The 20506-nt window shown below is 35.4% G+C and overlaps 1 protein-coding gene and 1 non-coding gene across 2 annotated transcripts in view; one reads left to right on the top strand and one right to left on the bottom strand.

The window, feature by feature from the left end:
* Nca (neurocalcin homolog) overlaps positions 1–3063 on the top strand; it is a 540761-nt gene extending 537698 nt beyond the window's left edge. Inside the window, exon 5 of the mRNA XM_069832283.1 lies at positions 302–3063. Within this exon, the coding sequence (XP_069688384.1) occupies positions 302–496 (195 nt within the window). The 3' untranslated portion in view covers positions 497–3063. The remainder of the gene's footprint in view (positions 1–301) is intronic.
* A 10276-nt stretch (positions 3064–13339) lies between these two features.
* On the bottom strand, positions 13340–13411 carry TRNAC-GCA (transfer RNA cysteine (anticodon GCA)). The gene has a single exon. It is a non-coding gene; the product is annotated as a tRNA-Cys (tRNA).
* Positions 13412–20506: the final 7095 nt, after the last annotated feature.

Below are 20506 nucleotides of genomic sequence, written 5' to 3' on the forward strand. Positions count from 1 at the left end.
TTACTACTTGTCAGTCTCTAACTATAGCGAGGTGGAACATTAGTTTTTAGTACATAAAAATGCACTTACCCTGACTAGCCAACACCATAGCCCCTTAACTTTTAGCACCATGCAATATCAATTCCAAGGAACAAAACCTGCAATGCTGCGTACGCTTATGATGTTTTCATTGTAAAATATTGCTAGCTAGAATACGGTACCTAACCCACTCTGCCGATGTTGACAATGCTGCCACCCCATGTCTGAACAGCTTACAGTGTCATAGATTTGTGCAACATGGCTGAGTTCCAAGATGTTCTAGGCCATCTACAAAATGGTGGGCTCAGTGATGAAGATGCCAGAGGACGAGTCTACGCCAGAAAAGCGAACGGACAAGATATTCCGTCAGATGGACAAGAACAATGACGGCAAGTTGTCTCTGGAAGAGTTTATCGAAGGAGCTAAAAGTGACCCGTCCATCGTCCGGCTGCTACAGTGCGATCCGCAAGCTCAGTGAACGTTGTGACTATTTAATTTAACTATCGAGAGGAACAGTATTTGTGTGAATGAGTGGGACGCGGCGACAGTAAGAATGTGATCTCTCTTCAACTCTTTTTATTCTCCTATTAACAAGGTTCGACACGCAATAGCACCCACGTACTCTTTTTAAACAATTCTTGCTGGTTAAATGAAATAAACCTCCATAAGAGATCTGAAATTTCCTTTCTCTATTTTTAACCTTCATGTCTTCTTAGAATGTATGACAATATCGAACACTTTCCCTGCATGTTTGTGAGCGGAGGTGGACAGGAATATCCTTTTAGGCAGGTCGGGAAAGAAGAGCCATATTTTTGTAGACACCCTTTTTGGACACTACATCATCTTCAAGTGGTGTCAAACCCTCTGTGCGAGAGTGCTGCATGGGATACTTTGCTCATACCGCAACAATGAAAGTAAATAAGTAAGTATTAGTGGAGAAAGTTCTTGTTGATCATAAACCGCACAGCTCACCCCGAAATAGCTATCCCATGCGTGGCTGACAGTTTGTACTAGCCTTTATTCCTTGTATATATAATTACTATACTTAATAGCAGCATTTCTCAATTTGTCCTCTATGGTAATACTTAAAAAAAGCTAAAAAAAAAAACAACTTGCATGTTGTTTATATTAATGCAATCTTCGAGTCACGTGACACATTGTTAATGGCTGGTCTGCACACAGATGTTGATTGATTTTTAATGTTCTGTACATATTCTGAAACTCTCTTTCTCAGGAATAATTAAGAGAGTGTTTAATGACAAAAGATTTCAATATTTGTACTTGTTAAGTGAAACCTTTTTGGAAAACTATGTTATGTGGAGTAACGTAGATTTGTTTTGATGGAATTGCTAGTCTTTGCAGTCTTGCCCCCTTCCTCTTTACGAATCGTTATTGTTCAGAATGTTTACATGTTTGTGTGATGCTCTGACCGATTTTCTTTTTGTTTTCCATGAATGGACTGAGATTCATCCACAAATCAGTCAGTTTCCTTGAGGCACGATTAATTTGATCTTGGAAGAACACAATAATGCAACCATTGACTTTAACCAAGATCATTTTATTTACAATCGACTTAAAGTAAACTCCCACCTTGTAAGATTTTTGTTTTATTATCCCAACTGTTTTCTTGGTCATAGTGATTTTGTGTGTCCTTGGATTATATTCCTGTGTGTCGTGTGATAATTTTGATTTGGGAGATGCTGCTTTCTTGTAGCATTTGATCCATTATTCCATGTTTCCGACTTGTATTTACACAGTTTCTAACTTGTAATGATGCAGCCAGTTCAAGAAAGGAACAGAAATTGACTGTGTTTCACTGTTTTTTAGAAGTTTGGTTGCTCAGACTAAACCAACACGGGATTGTGGTTATCTGAAACAGCCACAATAGTTGATCTTAACTTTCAGTATTTAATAATATACATAAAATTATGTAATTAATAATATTAATATTAAGAATAATAATAATAATGGTAATGTTAATAACAATGAAGACAATTGCATGGGAGTATTTTGAAGGCTTATATGCCTTATTTGTTATTAAAAACCTTTTGATTTGTAAGAAAATCTGGTGTTTCTGAAATTCATTTACTCAAGTCAGCTTGCATAATTATTGTGAAATAGAAGAAATATAAGTTTCTGATGGTAGGTACAAATTCAGGTGCTAACGAAGTGGTTTAGTTTGAGAGAACAGTGCCATCCTTTCCAGCTTTATGCGCACAGTGTGACGTCAGCATGGACAGACGTGATGTAGTGAATGGACAGAAATGATCTGCAAGGCCTAATTTGACAATGAACGATTATAATCTAGTCGACATAGATTATAGAATTTTTTTTAATCAGTAAAACTCTTTTCTGTTTCATGTCTATGAAATCGTGCTTCTTTTTTTATTTTCCAGTAACCTTTCGTACCTAAATTACCCACATAATTTGGGAAATGTTACAATATTGATACGTACAAACGATTGATAAGCAGTACACCGTGTTTCTGGGGTGAATAAGGTGCTTGATTATACATTGGCCGAAGATCCGACAACCGAGGAGTGAGTGTGTTGAAGTATTCCAAACACCAGGCTTTCTTATTCACTTGTTTATAATTTTAGGGTGTAATGTTTATTGATCGCTGTTATGCACATTTATACATTCCCGTGTAAGTGTGTGGAGCTGCATACTTTGTTCTTTTCTCCTCTTCATGATTATTGTAACCCTGAAACTTTGTGATGTTTTATTGATGTTTCCTCCGTCAGATGAGATCCTTTGATCCTTCATAATAATTATTGTTTTGTGGATTTTATATGTATAACGATCCCAGACGCTTTGAAATATCATTATTTGTATAATTGCCTTCATTGAATTAAAGTATTATGAGAAATATGCATGTACTTCCATAATAATATCTTACTGTTAATTTAAGCTGATAACATTATAATACAGATGCTGAACATAAATAAATACAGTTTGACAAGTTTATAACATTTTGCCACTTTGGTACAGCTAATTGCTATCATGCAGTTGGTGTGTGGATAAATTAAAAACGTATAATCTTCATATTGGAAATTATTTTAGTCACTATCATGTAGGTAGCATGGCCCTGGCAGTCAAATTCCTCTCCATTCAGTAATTTTATTATTCTTATCGTTTGGTACAGACAAATAATCAGATTGCTCTGTTATGAGGCTCCCTTTCTTTTGCTTAGCAGTTGAGCAATTCTAGTGTTGGACAGTGTCTAACAATCAGTCCTTATTCATACATGGAAACACTAAAAAACTGTAACGACCTTCATTCGAGAGAGTAATGAATTTGCTGGTATTTGAAGTCCTGCACTGGCACTTGCGATGCAGTTCCCAGCTTCCTTATGTTCGTTCTTACCCTGCCCTGCACCTAGATACTTCGTGTTACAACCCCTGTTGCTATTTCCTTATGAGCTGATGTCAACTTTTAAAACAGTATGAAAAACAAACATTGGGTAGTAAGAATAAAGCTTAAGTACTTTCTCAAGGTTTATACTTTTCAGTATGAGCACTTCCTGTGATTACATACTCGTAACCACTAGAACATACTCATATTCGTAAGAATAAAGACATTCTACCTAACGCGAATATATACTCATCTCTACAGCCTTCTTGATCGTTTAAAAGTCAGTATGTACTCGTGTTACCTATCCTCTTTGACCACATTGTACCGTGATGCTCAGTTTTTTTTTATAGACTTTCACATGCTATCCGCAATAATAAATTAAATAAACAAATAAATAAGTAAATAAATAAATGAATAAATAAATAAACATGAAAAAGAGAGTGAATCAGATAAGTGACGTTAATAAGCAGGAAACAAGAAAATAGTACTGGGAAATCGTCATTACGGGATGTTGGATAGCGATTGCAATCCATTTCTAGAATTCCAGTTATGCTAATTCTATTTTTTATTATAGAGAGTTATATATATATATAATTTAAAGTTACAAGTAATTGCATTTTGCAATTCAAATTTTACAAAATAAACTATAATTGTTAATTATATTTAACAATACAATCTAACCTTATAATTTCATAGCCATTCATATTTTTATAGGTTATGTTTTTCATGAATAACAAATATGTGTTCAACCTTTTTCACATTCACTTTTGTGAAGCGTTAAAGGCTTCTGAAGTTCACGTCTTTTTCTATATTTTTCCATGAGGCACTACATCGTTCATAAATTCTGCCATTTTTTTTATTTAACTTTAAACTGAACACAAATCAACAAATATTCAGAATTGAGCCTGCTCAAACCATACTCAGAATAACATGAGAACGAACTTATAAATATGAGAATATACTAGCTTTTATTCTTATCAAGCTTGAGTATATATTCTGTACAAGATGGACACTTGAGTATATTCTACTATGCTTCCATGTTATGAGTATGTAATCAAAAATGAGTAGATACTCAAATGTATTTATTCTTACTAACAAGAGTATATACTAAAAAAAAGTCCAGTATATACTATATACTCATGTTTATTCTTACCACGGATTGACATCCCTGCGTACCTGAGGCAGGGATCAGTTGATGGCTCGTCATTCAAAGAGGATTTCTCTCTCATTTTCTGTGTGTTCAATATATTTGAAAAATTGGACGTTTCTATTTGGAAAGAAGATGCCTACTCAAGAAGAGTGTGGATTGAACTTTTTTATGAACTGTAGAGTATGGGTAGTTGAAAAGAGAATGGTGTCATCCTTCAATTAGGAAAATATTTTATGGAAGTTATGCAGGGAGCAGTTTGAAGTTAGCAAAATTTAAATTATATATAGAGGGTAGATGGTACGAGGGGTAAAAAAGTAGTCACGGAGACTGGAGAATTGTGGAATAGAAAATAAAGCTCCCTAAGTTGTCCAGTATTACAAGATTCTGGACTTTAATTGGCACATTGTTTCAGCTGACCTATATGTGTATGACAGGGAACAAGGGATTTATTGTTTTTAATTCAGGGAACAAGGGATTTATTGTTTTTAATTCAGGGAACAAGGGATTTATTGTTTTTAATTCAGCTTTTGAAGTTAAATTTGAAATAATTACTTAAATTAAACAAGTTAGAATGAATGTTTTAGATTTATTAATTTGTCCTACAGAATAATATCTTTAATATTGACAATTAATATTTGAGGAGAAAAATTCGCTCTGGCGCCGTGGACCGAACTCGGGTCCTTGGTTCTATGTACCAAGCGCTCTGGCCACTGAGCTACACCGAATTCAATCCACAACACCGGATCGAACCCTCCTCCTTCAATGTTTCCTTTTATGGCCTGACTCCAAGTTAGGCATATATGTTGATTATGTCCAATGTCAACTGCCATTATATTAAGAGCGCACTCAGTTGAGTGACTTATTTGGCCGGGATTCCGCAGTTATGTGCACAATAATCTGTACAGACATATGAACTGCAGCTATGAGAATATTATAGATTTATTAATGGCATGTTTTGTGAATAATTTCGAAGGAAAAATTGTTCCGGGGCCAGGTATCGAACCCAGGACCTTTGGTTAAACGTACCAGCTCAGTTGGTAGAGCGTTGGTACGTTAAACCAAAGGTCCCGGGTTCGATACCCGGCCCCGGAACAATTTTTCCTTCGAAATTATTCAAATCAACTTTACAGGGAGTTATACTTGAAAGTTTGATTTGCATAATACACGTCACTGTTCATTAACAGAAAACCACAATTTAAGTCACACAGAGTTAGTGTGCACTCAATGTTGGTTGCTTGACGGTTGTCAGCCCACTTTGAGGTCTGTGAATACAGAGGGAAAAATTGGATCGGTGTAGGGTAGAGTTCCCGGATAGCTCAGTTGGTGGAGTGTTGGTACGTTTAACCAAAGGTCCCGGGTTCGATACCCGGCCCCTGAACAACTTTTTATAGAGTTCCCGGGTACCTCAGTTGGTAGAGCGTTGGTACGTTTCACCAAAGATCCCGGGTTCGATACCCGGCCCCGGAACAATTTTTCCTTCAAAATTATTCAAAGCAACTTTACAGGGAGTTATACTTGAAAGCTTGATTTGTGTCATGTTTTGTATACTTCAACCTGGTGAACATCTCTTGAAAAAGGCATCATTGCGTTCATTCCTCCCTCCTTAAAGGAATCTTTTGAAATTAAGCACAGAATTAATTAAGTGTATAAATAAAGTTTCACTTTGTCTTATTTGATACTTTGTCACTATCTTTAATTTTGCTGCCAAAAAGCAGTACCAGTACCTAGCTGATTTGTGTGCATTTTAAAATAACAGACCACTGCTTTTTGCCATATTAAACATACTACACTAACAGAAGGTGACTTTCCTACTAAGCCAAATTGCTTGTACAATACATACAGTGTATACATATTACCAGGTAAGTATAAACTGCTTGTAGCTTTTCTATTTTTAATTTTATGAAGAAACTTCATATGAAAAACTTATGGGAGGTAAAAAAAAGGAATGTTTTCAAACATGTTTTCAAAACCTGTGGTTTTAATTTATAAAGGGAGTGCTAAATACGAATAGTAGGTTGTTTTTTTTTTTTAACGGTGTCATATACTACTTTTTCCATTTTTGGATTCTACAATGTCATATTGGTTACTACTTGTAAACTGTTATTTTGTAAAAATTGCTTCAAATTATGATCCCAGTGTAAGTGTACATATCAAAGGGAAATGCTTCATTATCACTATGGAGAATAAGACGGTCATGAATTAAATAATCTTAGACAAAAGCTTACAAGCAAACATTCTCATGAGGGCAGATAAAAGATGTTAATTCTTTTTCTTCCACCATGTTAATAATGTTAAAACTAGTGCTTGTACAAATTTTGGCCACTTGAGCACAATTATGAAGGCCGTTTACAGGAAAAAAAACACAATTTCATAGAAAGATTTATTGGAACACAGCAACTGCTGACCTATTTTTCAACACATGCTCCATCGGAATTGAGACATTTATCATGCCTGGGATCAATTTTTATATTCCTGTGTCGTAGAAGTCTGCCACCTGGAATCGGAACCAGCGTGTGACAGCCGTTAGCATGTCTCTGTCGATCCCATGGTATGACAAATGTCTCAATTCCGGTGAGGAATATGTTGAAACATAGCTCAACAGTTTCATCTGTTTCAATAAATTTTTTCAATGAAATTGTGATTCTTTCTTTTTATAAACGGTCTCAGGGAAACTTGTTTCTTATGGTGCTCGAGTGGCCAAAATTGGTACAAGCACTTGTTTTGACATTATTAACATGGTGGAAGAAAAAAAAAAACTTTTTCTTGTCTGCCCCCTGAGAATGTTTGCTTGCCAGCTTAATTCATAGACTCTTTTTTCTCCATACAGATAAATTGATATACAAAAGCATTTCATTTTGTTACGTACACATATGCCTATGAAGAATACACGGTAAAAACAATCAATGTGACAATGCTCATAAGGGTGATGTCATCATAATAGAATTCAGTTTATTACTGCAAACTTCAGTGTTTTTCTTATCAAAACTGGTAAAGGAGAATTATCGCCACGGATACTATCATCCTTTCTTGCTTTTTCAATAGGAACAGCAATAAATTTTGTAGTAATATACTGAATCATAAGATGCCATCACTTTTAAGAGAATTATGACTTTGATTGTTTTTCCTCTGTACTCTTCATATATTGGAATCATAAATTTGAGGCAGTTTTTACAAAATTATAATTTATAATTGCTGAAAAAAGAATTTTGTACATTTTGACATCTGGAAAATTAAAAAAAAAAAAAAAAAAAAAAAAAGACGACATAAAAAAAAAAAGACTCCTTGGCACAATCTTTATAAATGAAAAACATAGTTTTTAGGAACATGTTCAAAATATTTCTTTTTTCAGCTCCCATAACTTCTGTAAATAGTGTTTCTTAATGAAATTAAAATTAGCGAAGCTACAAGCAGTGTTCATACTTTTCTGAGTTAAGTGTTAAAAAAAATCGAAGCATTATTTATCTGGAGGAAGTAATGGATGTCAGTAATATAAACTGACTGAGTGGTTTGTTCAGTGTTCAGATTGTCATTATGTTGTAGTACACTAATATAATAGTTCTATAAGTTTACTAGAAGTGATCGTAATTTTTATCAAGCCAGTAAGAGTTTACAGGAAGTTAATTCTTGCAGAGTTCATGAAACCGTTGAAGTGTTGTCTTTCTAGAAGGGAAATAGATGAATACAGGGCTACTACAAAGGCTTTACCTGATTCCATAGCCTTGTATTATGAAAAGTATGAGACATGCATTATTGAAAGTTATACCAATAAAAAGAGAAACTCATCAAGTTTTTGGTCCATCAACTGCTACAAGTGCTCGATGTGACCTCCTCGCATCACGCGACGAACATCCACTCGGTAGTCTTAACTCCTGCCATACCCGCTGGAACATATCACGATCAACTCTAGCCACTGCCGCATGGATCCGGTTATTAAGTTCTTCAAGATTAACTGTCAAAGGAGGTACTTACACTTGATCTTTGACAAATCCCCATAGAAAAAATCACAGGGAGTCAGATCTGGCGACCGAGGAGGTCAACGGAGAACACACCGATCGTTGTTAGAAGCCCGTTGATGTGGTTGGTGCCTCAGTTACATGAAGATAAACCAGGTTTTTTATTTCAACAAGATGGGGCTCCACCACATTTCCATCTGGAAGTGCGTGAGTATCTTAATGAGCATCTACCACAACGTTGGTGTGGACGGGCTTCTAACAACGATTGGTGTGTTCTCCGTTGACCTCCTCGGTCGCCAGATCTGACTCCCTGTGATTTTTTCTATGGGGGTTTGTCAAAGATCAAGAGTATGTACCTCCTTTGCCAGTTAATCTTGAAGAACTTAATAACCGGATCCGTGCGGCAGTGGCTAGAGTTGATCGTGATATGCTCCAGCGGGTGTGGCAGGAGTTAGACTACCAAGTGGATGTTTGTCGCGTGACGCGAGGAAGTCACATCGAGCACTTGTAGCAGTTGATGGACCAAAAACGTGATGAGTTTCTTTTTATTGGTATAACTTTCAATAATGTATGTCTCATATTTTTCATAATATAAGGCTATGGAATCGGGTAAAGCCTTTGTAGTAGCCCTGTATATTTGTGACGTAAGGTTATTTTCAGTTTTTGTTTTTATTTTCTTTTTCCACATTTTTCCCGTTGTCTGTTATCTGTTTTATTTCCAACGTTTGTTTTAAAGGAAATATTAGTTCTCTGAAGCACAGGTAATACATATATAGTGATGCTGAAAATAGACAATTTCATGGACACTAGTAATACTACAATAGCTAGGTTAGGTTGTGTCTGTGCATAGATAAATGGGAGCGGAATCCTCAACATTTGTTCCTGTCTGTCATATTGAAATACTTAATCTAGATAAATACTGGTAAATCAATGTTGCAATATTTAGGATGCTTAATCCACAAACTGGGCAGCCGAGTCTATAATACTCCCAATCCAAACAAATGTAACCTTTTAAAATTCCTTTTCAGAACGAAAAGTTACATTTGTTCCGATCAAATTTTTGCACATTTAAAGGACAAAACCAAAATTCTTCCGATTATTTATTATCATAATACACTGCTCTCTTAAATTGACTGAGTATATTGGAAATTAATCAATGGCTTTCCCAAACGTGCTCTGATATGTTTCATATAAAACAGTTTTTATCTCGAAAAGGAAGCAGAAACGAGCAAAATTGTATTAAACTTTTTTGTTTGAAATATCTCAAAGATTAACTCCCTGAGAGTAATGACATTACTTACATTTCACTCTGTAGATTGGTAATTTGCACATTGACCAGTTTTACACTAAACATAACCATACCTAATCTAACCTGACCTAAATTAATCTTTTATTAATTATTGCTTAAATAACTAGTGTACAGGGTTAATGTAAAAATGGTCTATATCTAACGACGACTCCTGGCAAATTACCCATATATTTTAATTAAATTTTCAAAGTTTTCTTATGATTGAGATATTGTGCCCTCTATAATCTAATGAGAAAACATATTCCCTGGACCTGTATTCCGGGAAGATTGAGATTTGGCTGTTGCTTACTAGGCTACATAATTATCATTATTTCATTTGGTAATGCATATGGCCTTTTAGAGTTCGTAAAAGCATTTGATGCGATAGAAAAATCTTTACCATTTAACTAATCTGAACTAAGTTACTACATAACATAGGTCTAACACTGTTCTTGTATTATATCTCTGCCTCTGTGCAACGTCACAGCTTACAGAGAGGGGAAGAGAGATAGCAAAAACGTTGTACTGGTACAGTACTAATCTGTGAGGAAAAGTATGTCGAAATTCTCAGCTTACACTTAAGCAAACAATCCCCAGAGCATTCGATTGAAGGCGACCAGATATTGCTTGTTTTGCTCTTTAGTATTCTGATGCCCACGATCAAGATAAGTCACTTTAAACTCAATGGTCAGTCACTGGCAGAGATATAATACAACATCTGTAGGAATATATCAGTCTACAAACTTATATAAAAATAAATTATAGAATGTAAAATTTAAAATAAATCAATAAAAGATTCAGACTGATACATCATTGTTAAATAACACCTAAAAAAAGATTTAAAGTATATTTAAATATGGCTTTTGAGCTAAAGTCGAAAATTTTCCAAATCAGATTTATTTTACTTTCCTCAAATTTTGAGAACAAAGACTTCTTTACCAAATAACCACATTGATCTAACAGATGGAGAAAGCAACAGTGAATTGTTTAGAAGAGATGGAGATTGGACTTTTTATATTACTGGTAATGAAAAAAGAAATCTGGTTGTTTCTAAGATTATGCTTCATCTTCATGCTGTGAGAGGGGGTTCCTACTCATTGAGGTCGTTACAAACGGCTAATCTGCTAAGTTTATAATGTAAAGAGCAAATAATTATGTAAAAATGGACATACAGAGATTTGAACAGAGGTCTTCAATCTTACTGGTTTAGTTCCATTTGGCTTCACTGAACCCAGATAAAGGAATCGCAACTAAAGAGTATTGGTAATGAGCAGGTATGAAATCAGATGAAAATGCAATTTATTTCAATTATACTGTATATTGTACATAGAGAGCGTTCAATTGAAAAGAGGACCTGCAATAGAAAGCTACAGAATGTGTTTGAAATGATGTCCTTCCATTTCAGTGCAACTGTCCACATGTTTCACCATGTTTCTAGCAACTTTAGGCCGGCAGTATACTGCATTGGGCATTCTGTCCCAGACAGAATGGTTTTTTCTCGGATGGTCTGTGACAAAACCATTCTGTCCGATGCCAGCCTTGTGGATCACTCCGATGTCAGGCTCTGTAAGGCAGCAATGATGTTCATCTTCAGCTCTTCCAAGGTGTGTACACAATTTGATTTAAGTGTCCCCACAAAATGTAATCTGGACTGGCGAGATCTGGAGATCTTGGAGGCCATAGTCCTGTACATGATTCTTTCCTCCCCCAAAAATGCCTTCAGTATCGTCATGGTCGCACCATTTTGCTGTCTCTTGGAGTCACGTTCATCCACTTCCTATAAAGCTATGAACTGCTCGACAATATCTGGGTGGACATCAGCATTCAAGGTTGTTTTAAAGAACAGGGCCTGATTATTCGTCATCTTCGTCTTGGTGTAGCACACCAATTTTCAGAGAATGCAGAGGAGACTCGACATCATGGTTAAATCACACTCACAAAAGTAAGAGACAAAGAATACGACTGAGTTCAACTGCAAACTCCTTGCTTTATCTGCTTGGTTGCTAATTATGACGTATACAATGACATAAGAATATGTATTACTACTACAAACAAAATTTGCACATAGTTACTATAATGTAAAGTATTCGTCAGTATGCTGTCCTCTGTTAAATTGAACGCATTGTATAAAAGCAGATATAATGCCTGGTGGTAGGCAGCTACAGTGGCTACCGTACATCTTTTGAGGCATGTGACATGAGGCCAACAATCAGCCGGTTGATCTTGGCCCTTCATGGACTGTCATCACATATTATTATTATTATTATTATTATTATTATTATTATTATTATTATTATTATTATTATGTTACGAGGGAGATGAGTGACCATTTACGCCTGTGCATAGATGTGTTTTGAGTCTTCTCTTCAAAGCTTACAATTTGGCTTGGGGTTTTGTATTGTATTTATTTACATTCCATAGTATTCATACATCGCTTCACACCTAGAATATGAATCATGTCAAAAAAATATTATTAATACTACAAAGTCTAAAGTATAGTCACAGTCTAGTTGAAAAATATACAGAAGAGTTTCACAATATAGTCTGCTAGTACAACAGAAGGGATTAGTATCGATACTTAATACAAGACAGAAATATTCATGAAGCGTTGTTGAATGTCATGAATTCAACTACAGAATAGAAGGCGTGAGAAATTAGGTACTTCTTTAATTTGGCCCTAAATAAGCTTATGTTTTGAGTTTGATTTTTTTATGTCCGTAGGGAGGCTATTAAAAATTTTTACTGCCATATAACGCACTCTTTTTTTTTTTGATTGCACAATAGACTTGCCGATGGAGTATGAAAGTCATTTTTGATGTGTATTTATGCTGTGAACTGTTGAATTAGTTACAAAGTTTTCACGATTATATACAAGGAAATTTATTAATGAAAAAATATACTGACAAGGCATGGGCATTATTCGTAGTTTTTTTTTAAATAGTCCTACAGTCCTACATGATTCCCTAGATTTGGCACCTACTATTATTCTAATTACTCTTTTTTTGTAGTAGGAATATATACTGTTGCTATCTGTGGAATTTCCCCAGAATATTATTCCAAAACTCATTACCAAGTGGAAGTACGCAAAGTATGTTGTTTTTAAGGTATTGATATTTATCATCTTTTGCATAGATCTAATAGCCAAACATGCTGAATTTATACGATGAAAGAGTAATGGACCGGAGAAAAATTCTCTCCGGCGCCGGGATTTGAACCCGGGTTTTCAGCTCTACGTGCTGATGCTTTATCCACTAAGCCACACCGGATACAACTCCGACGCCGGTTAGAATCGTCTCAGATTAAGCTCCAACTCTTGGGTTCCCTCTAGTGGCCGCCCTCTGCACTACGTCATAGATGTCTATGAACGCAGGACCGAAGTCCACACATGTGCTGAGGTGCACTCGATATGAGTGACTAGTTGGCCTGGATCCGACGGAATAAGCGCCGTCTTAAATCACGAAGTGATTTACGCATATCATATATATTATTTTAATGTAGCGAAGTACATATGATATTTCCATGCAGATATTCTGCGTCATCATACGATGAAAGAGTAATGGAACGGAGAAAAATTCTCTCCGGCGCCGGGATTTGAACCCGGGTTTTCAGCTCTGCGTGCTGATGCTTTATCCACTAAGCCACACCGGATACAACTCCGACGCCGGTTAGAATCGTCTCAGATTAAGCTCCAACTCTTGGGTTCCCTCTAGTGGCCGCCCTCTGCACTACGTCATAGATGTCTATGAACGCAGGACCGAAGTCCACACATGTGCTGAGGTGCACTCGATATGAGTGACTAGTTGGCCTGGATCCGACGGAATAAGCGCAGTCTTAAATCAGAGGGAACCCAAGAGTTGGAGCTTAATCTGAGACGATTCTAACCGGCGTCGGAGTTGTATCCGGTGTGGCTTAGTGGATAAAGCATCAGCACTTAGAGCTGAAAACCCGGGTTCAAATCCCGGCGCCGGAGAGAATTTTTCTCCGTTCCATTACTCTTTCATCGTATGATGACGCAGAATATCTGCATGGAAATATCATATGTACTTCGCTACATTAAAATAATATATATGCTGAATTTAGTTAATCGATATATCACTTCTTTAATTGGGAACTTCTTTTGTCAGAGGATGCAATTTTCTTATTAAAGTCACATTCTGCATTCTCTTTGTAGATTGTCTTCAAATTCGGGGGGAGGGGGGGAAAACCTAATCAGAAGCACTTGTCACTTCTCTAATGAAGTTGGAGGCAAGGACAGCCCTGTTCTATCTTACAGTAATTGCTTTGTTGCTAGTTTCGATGTACACAGTTTTGAATAGACATCGGATTTATGTGTGCTAGAAGTTAAGAACTCTAATAGTGGCTGTAGTGCCTGGAACTGAAGAGTGTGTGGAGTAAATCGCAATGTTAAAGGTATTGATTGATTGATTTATTGATATAGTTCACAAGTACAAAACTTAATAATATAACAAAAGATCTATAAACAAATGTAGTTCTACATACTAAATATACAATTTCCTAGACTCATTATTTTAACGCAAATCTCAATAATTTATTGGTTCAAACTTGCACTTACGTCTGGTTTTAGTGCATGTTTAAACCAATAATGATAACCATTAAGACATTAAACCTTATTTATCTGCTCCTTTTCACAATTTAATTGTAATTATTTAGGTCTTACTTTACATAATAACTTATTATTCCAAAAAAATGTGATCAGATGTCGACATAATGTAAGTCATGAACCTGAATTAGCTGACTCGATACATTCTATATGTAGGTTAATCTTTATTTCTTACAATATTTCCTTGTCAGCAGAAACGTTTGCGTAACTTCAATGAAGACTATCACATACCCGCTTAAACACAAACTTGCCAAGTTGCTTACATAATCAACCTCAATTTAGTTTCATAATTGTGTCTCATGTATTCATTATCAATTCATTACTATTATAATGCCTACTAAATTTATTATAAATGCAGTATTATTGAAATTAAAACATATTAGTAAAGCAATTTATAAAGTCAAAATTATCTTCTGAACCTTTACTAAATACGAGTAATATAGCTATCGGAATACATTAATAACTACCTTAATTCTCCATTTTCAATTTTTATTATTTTAAAACTTTGACGTAATTCTATCTTATTTACAAAACCTGTCTGCTTATCTAATTTAATTAATAATAAGTGTTTCTAATTTTAGGAAAATTTAGTCTTTGCTGATGCCTATCTCTTAGTAGGTAGTTTCGTTCAGTAACTATAGTTTTGATTGAATCTACTTTATTTCTGATAGAGTTTCTATTTGTCAATTTACCTTTTAATAACTGTTCGTCACCTTCTTCTACTCCATCGGTCGGTAACGCACAGTTCCTCCATACTGCAGCACTTCCTCTCGCGCACTCCAGACTACCAACGGCATGTGGCATTCTTATATATTGATCGCTGACTTTGCCGGTTGATCCACAATCGCTTCTCCTTGTTGAGTTTTCACTTGCGCGCCTCAGCCTACCCTCACTGGTTGTTCTCTCAGTCTGTGCCTCAGCTCCCCAAACAGCATCTTCACTGGTTCCTGCATCTTCTTCCATACTAGGTTGTCCTTCTTCACTCTTCTTCTAAAGGGATCTGTGAAAACAGTGTTCTCTAGTTTACTTAGGTATGCTCTAATATCATTCACTCCCTTAAGCTCATCAATTCTTCTATTTGTTATTTCTGATTTCTTCTGCCCACTTGATGAGTTACTATTCTTATCAGTCCTCTCTGCGCTTCTAGACTTCCTGTTTCGTGATGCACTTCTTCTGTTTACGTGTGGTGTAGCTGATGCTCTATTTCCACAAGTCTCTATTTCCTTATTTCTGTTCTTGTTACCGCACCTGAATAAATCCTCAATGTTTTGATTATTTAAGGACTCTACGTTAACTATGTTTCCGTTTATCTTCATTTTATCTTTTACTAAAGTTGCCCTAAATCCTTTACCTCGAGCTTCTAGTTAAAGGTATTAAAGTACTAACAGTATTTTGTTAACAATATTTACACTTGAAGACATGGTATACTCAGTAACTACACAGCTTTGGAGGCCTATCCTACTTATCCTCCTCGAATTTCCACTTTCCTAAAACATTCCCCACTTGAAAATATTCTTTTTTAATTAAGAATATTCCTGACTACAGAAGTTCTCCCGCTAGAACAAGATGACGTTACAGCCATGCTTTACTCTTTCCTTCCATTTATTAACCCCATCGATCTCTATCTTGAGCAACTTCTACTGTGACCCCAATATTCCTCCTTCATTCTGTTTCCAGAAAGTCTGCGGTTGTCCTCCAACTTCCATTCATAAACCATCTTAGGAATATGTGTATCATCCATTCTGCATAAATGTCCATACCAAATTGTGATTTTGAAAGTTAAAATATGTTGTTGTTGTTGTTAATGCCAGGCTTTGGCAACAAAGCCATTAGCATTCTTGATCTTCAGTCATTTCTTCTTCTTTGTTGCATAGAGGGCAGTTTGGATTTGTGTAAATTCCTATTTTATTCAAGTGTTTGGCCAAATAATCGTGTTCCGTAAGCAGTCTAAATTTTGCTACTGCAGATTTACGTGGGATTTCTGGAATAATTTCTGTTTTTTTTTTTTTTTATTAAAATGCTCCATTTTTTATCATTGGCTTTGGTACATAGTGCTTGGTTTTGCTTGATTTTATATTTGTTTTTAATTAGTCTTTTGATGGATGTAAAAGGTAGGCTTGTATTTGTATTCTGAATGAAATTGGATCCTTTTTTGGCAAGAAAATCAGCAGTTAAAATATTGTTTCCCATAGATGAGATTAATAATTTTACTCCCATTACAAATATAAGTTACTTTATTACAATGAAATAAAGTAGATTTTTGTTAACGAATGGAAAATACGCAAAAGAAACAGTTCCATTTTTATTGCTTACAAATGAACCTTTATGCAATGAAGCCTTTACTTGCTCTGTAGTAAAAGAGCTAATGACACTTTCACAGGTTAGTTACACGTCATTCCTAGAGAAAAAGCTCTCGTCAGTCCCAAGGTGATATGTGCATATTTTTCACTCGAACCAAAGCACTGAAGGGTCTGTCACCACTTGCAACAGATTCACAATGCTCCACACACACACATTTCTGACAAACTCTCTTTGTTCAACTTGTTCAGTAGTTCGATTGGGCACAGGGGATAACCTTCCAAGTTTTCCTTGTGGATTGCTTTTAAATTAATAATGTCATCAGTGACGTCAGAGACTAAGTAATTATTGGATTCGTTGAAGATTTCACCTTGTAACAGTGACAGGTATCTCATTGATTTGTAACTTGTTCGGAGTCCTATGAATCAGGTCTAGAAACCAGTAGATATCACATTCGCTCTATTTCCACCAATAGATATCACATTCACTCTATCTCCAATAGATATCACATTCACTCTATTTCCACCAATAGATATCACATTCACTCTATTTCCACCAATAGATATCACATTCACTCTATTTCCACCAATAGATATCACATTCACTCTATTTTCACCAATAGATATCACATTCACTCTATTTCCACCAATAGATATCACATTTACTCTTTCAGTGCATATAAATCTGAATAAAAGCAGAAAACTCCTTTGCACTAATGGTCAAGAGAAGGCGAGTTGCCTAATGCTACAAGAGAGCAATGAATTTAATATAATCTGACATGCAGTTACATTGTTTCATGTCTGGCAGTATCGTGAATTCTAGCAGACTATGGATTTTTGGGTGTACGGAAATTAAAATTGAGGTTGTATGTCACATTGCGGCTTATGAGAGAAGCTTCAAACATGGCACTGGCTTCCTACATTCCAATGTACAAGGCTCTTGCTACTAACATCATTGTCTCCACGTCAGAAATTCAATAATCCAAATCTTGTTAGATTAGTGGTATTCCAGGAAGATTTTAGTTCATGTTTGGAAGCACTGGAAACCACCCTCGATGTTTTAAGTTGCTGAAACAGCTTTCATCATAAGACAGCATTCACTCTTATCTTTACTGTAGATTAATTTGAGATAGTTAAGTCTATCCCATATTTGTACAAATGTTCGTTAACTTTATTATGGGATTATATTCTGATGAACCCATCCTGAGTTGAATATGAATATGATATGATAAATGAGTAAGTAAGTACCTTCACTAGATAAGTCAATACAGGGTTAGCCTGAATGATTTAGATTACTTTAAAAAAATTGTGTAATTTATACTAAAAAGAGGCGAAACAATGTTATGCACATGTTCAGGATGACTGTTTACACCATCACTGCTGGTCCACACCACGTGGAATATACACGGCAAGGTACCAGATCCAACAAATGCAAAGACATCTTAAAAGCTGGTGGTTTTCTGCTGCATTTTCGAACGTCATAGCAAACGATAATTTCACTTCATAGTGAAAATGTAGTGTATTGTATTTATTAACATTCCATGGTATTCATACATGCTTACAGCTAGAATATGGAACAAGTAAAAAAACTTAATACTATTATAAAATCTTAATTTATAGTCACAGTCTAGAGGAAATATATATACAGACGAGATTTACAATATAGTCTACTAGTACAACACAAAGTTTTAGTATCAATTTCATGAAGCGTTATTGAATGTCATGAATTCACCTACAGAATAGAAGGCGTGAGAAATTAGGTACTGCTTTGATCTGGCCCTAAATAATTTTATGTTTTGAGTTTCATTTTTTATATCGATAGGGAGGCTATTAAACATTTTTACTGCCATATAACGCACTCCTTTTTGATAGCACGATAGACTTGCCAATGGAGTATGAAAGTCATTTTTTTGACGTGTATTTATGCTATGAACTGTTGAATTAGTTACAAAGTTTTCACGATTACATATGAGGAAGACTATTAATGAAAAGATATACTGACAAGCCATGGGCATTATTTGTAGTTTTTTTAAAATAGTCCTACACGATTCCCTAGATTTGGCACCTACTATTATTCTAATTACTCTTTTTTGTAATAGAAATATATTGTTACTATCTGTGGAATTTCCCCAGAATATTATTCCAAAACTCATTACCAAGTGGAAGTATGCAAAGTATATTGTTTTTAAGGTATTGATATTTACTATCTTTTGCATAGATCTAATAGCAAAACAAGCTGAATTTAGTTTGGGGGTAAGTTCTTTAATATGATTTTTCCAGTTTAACACATTATCGATTTTTAAGCCAAGAAATTTGGTTGTCGTTGTTTCTAATAGGGATCTATTGTTAATTATTGTGCTAGAAATTTGCGAGGTTGAATTTGGACAGTATTTAAATTGAATTATGTTAGTTTTGTTACAATTTAATACTAATTTATTGACTGAGAACCAGTCACATATTATGTTGAAGAGAATTTCCTCTGTTGAAGATTGGAATGTGGTGCGCCATCCTGGTGAAAAATGATGTTCTCAGCTGTGGCATCAGCCATTCCTTTAACATGTCCCAGTCACAGTTAGTTCTATCAAGAAAAAGGGTCCATGAAATTTTGTGCATAGCATTGCTAGAACAGACTGCATTTCGTTGATTTGTACCCTGCTGAACATAAATGTGTGGATTGTCACAGTCTGAAATTCGAACGTTGTGGTGACTGATCTCGCCACTGAAGTGAAAGGAGACCTCATGAACCGAATGTCAGCAGTCGATATGGTTACATTTCACACTGTCTGCTGGCTCTATCTGTTGATTTCTGAGGACTTCATTGGCAGCATTGAATATTTCGCAGACAAAAAGTCTACCAAATGATTTCTATTTCCATAAGGTCCTGGTACGTTGAAATTGGGCATATCAGTTGTAACTGGTTGCTTGGATCATGGGTCCTTGCCATACCGTTTTCGAAAATGACATTGTACAGTGATATTAGAGTCCAGATTTTTATGTAATTACATATTTTTTCCTTAGTACGTGTCTGTCTGAAAACTAAAAATGTTGGCATATTAAGCTACTAAGATCTTTATGTTTAATTTTAATACTACGTATTTTTACATAAAGTTAACATCCATACCAATTGTAGTTTAATTAAATGCCTTATAGAGAAAATCATCATCATCATCATCATCATGGATTAGATCATTACTGATCTGTTCCGGCTCCAAAGTATAGTTGATCACTCCATCTTTTGGTTGGTCGTCCTCGACTTCTGTGACCTTGAGGCTTATAATTTAGGATCATATGGAGCAGCCTTTCTTCATTCATTCTGCTGACGTGTTCAAACCATTTATTTCTATATTCTTCTATTTTTGTTACTGTCCTGACTATTTGTAGTTCTTTGTGGATAACTTCATTCCTTTTCTTGTCCAAAAGAGTATATCCTGCTACATATCGAAGAAATCTCATTTCTGCAGCTTCCACTCTTCTTATCATGCTTTTATTAAGGGTCCAGCATTCCGAGCCATACATCAATACAGGTAAAGCTAAAACGTTATAGAACTTGAGTAGAGTTTCTCTTCTGGTTTTCCTTCCTAGTGTTCTTTTAATTATACCACAAATTAAGGGTCCAGGGGAAAAACGTGCTAAGTCCAATTTTATCAATTTTTTGTTTTGGATGCCATGTAATACCTCAGGCAATAGAGATTTCAGTGGTTTAATTGTGCAGAGTAAAAACTTGATTAAGATAGAAATATTTGAAAAATGATAACTCAGAGACAATAGAATGTAATGGACCTTGAAACTTTAAACTTGCTCTCCTGTAAAAACAGTAAAATGTGA

Source organism: Periplaneta americana, chromosome 8 (genome assembly GCF_040183065.1).
Source record: "Periplaneta americana isolate PAMFEO1 chromosome 8, P.americana_PAMFEO1_priV1, whole genome shotgun sequence".
Taxonomy (NCBI): domain Eukaryota; kingdom Metazoa; phylum Arthropoda; class Insecta; order Blattodea; family Blattidae; genus Periplaneta; species Periplaneta americana.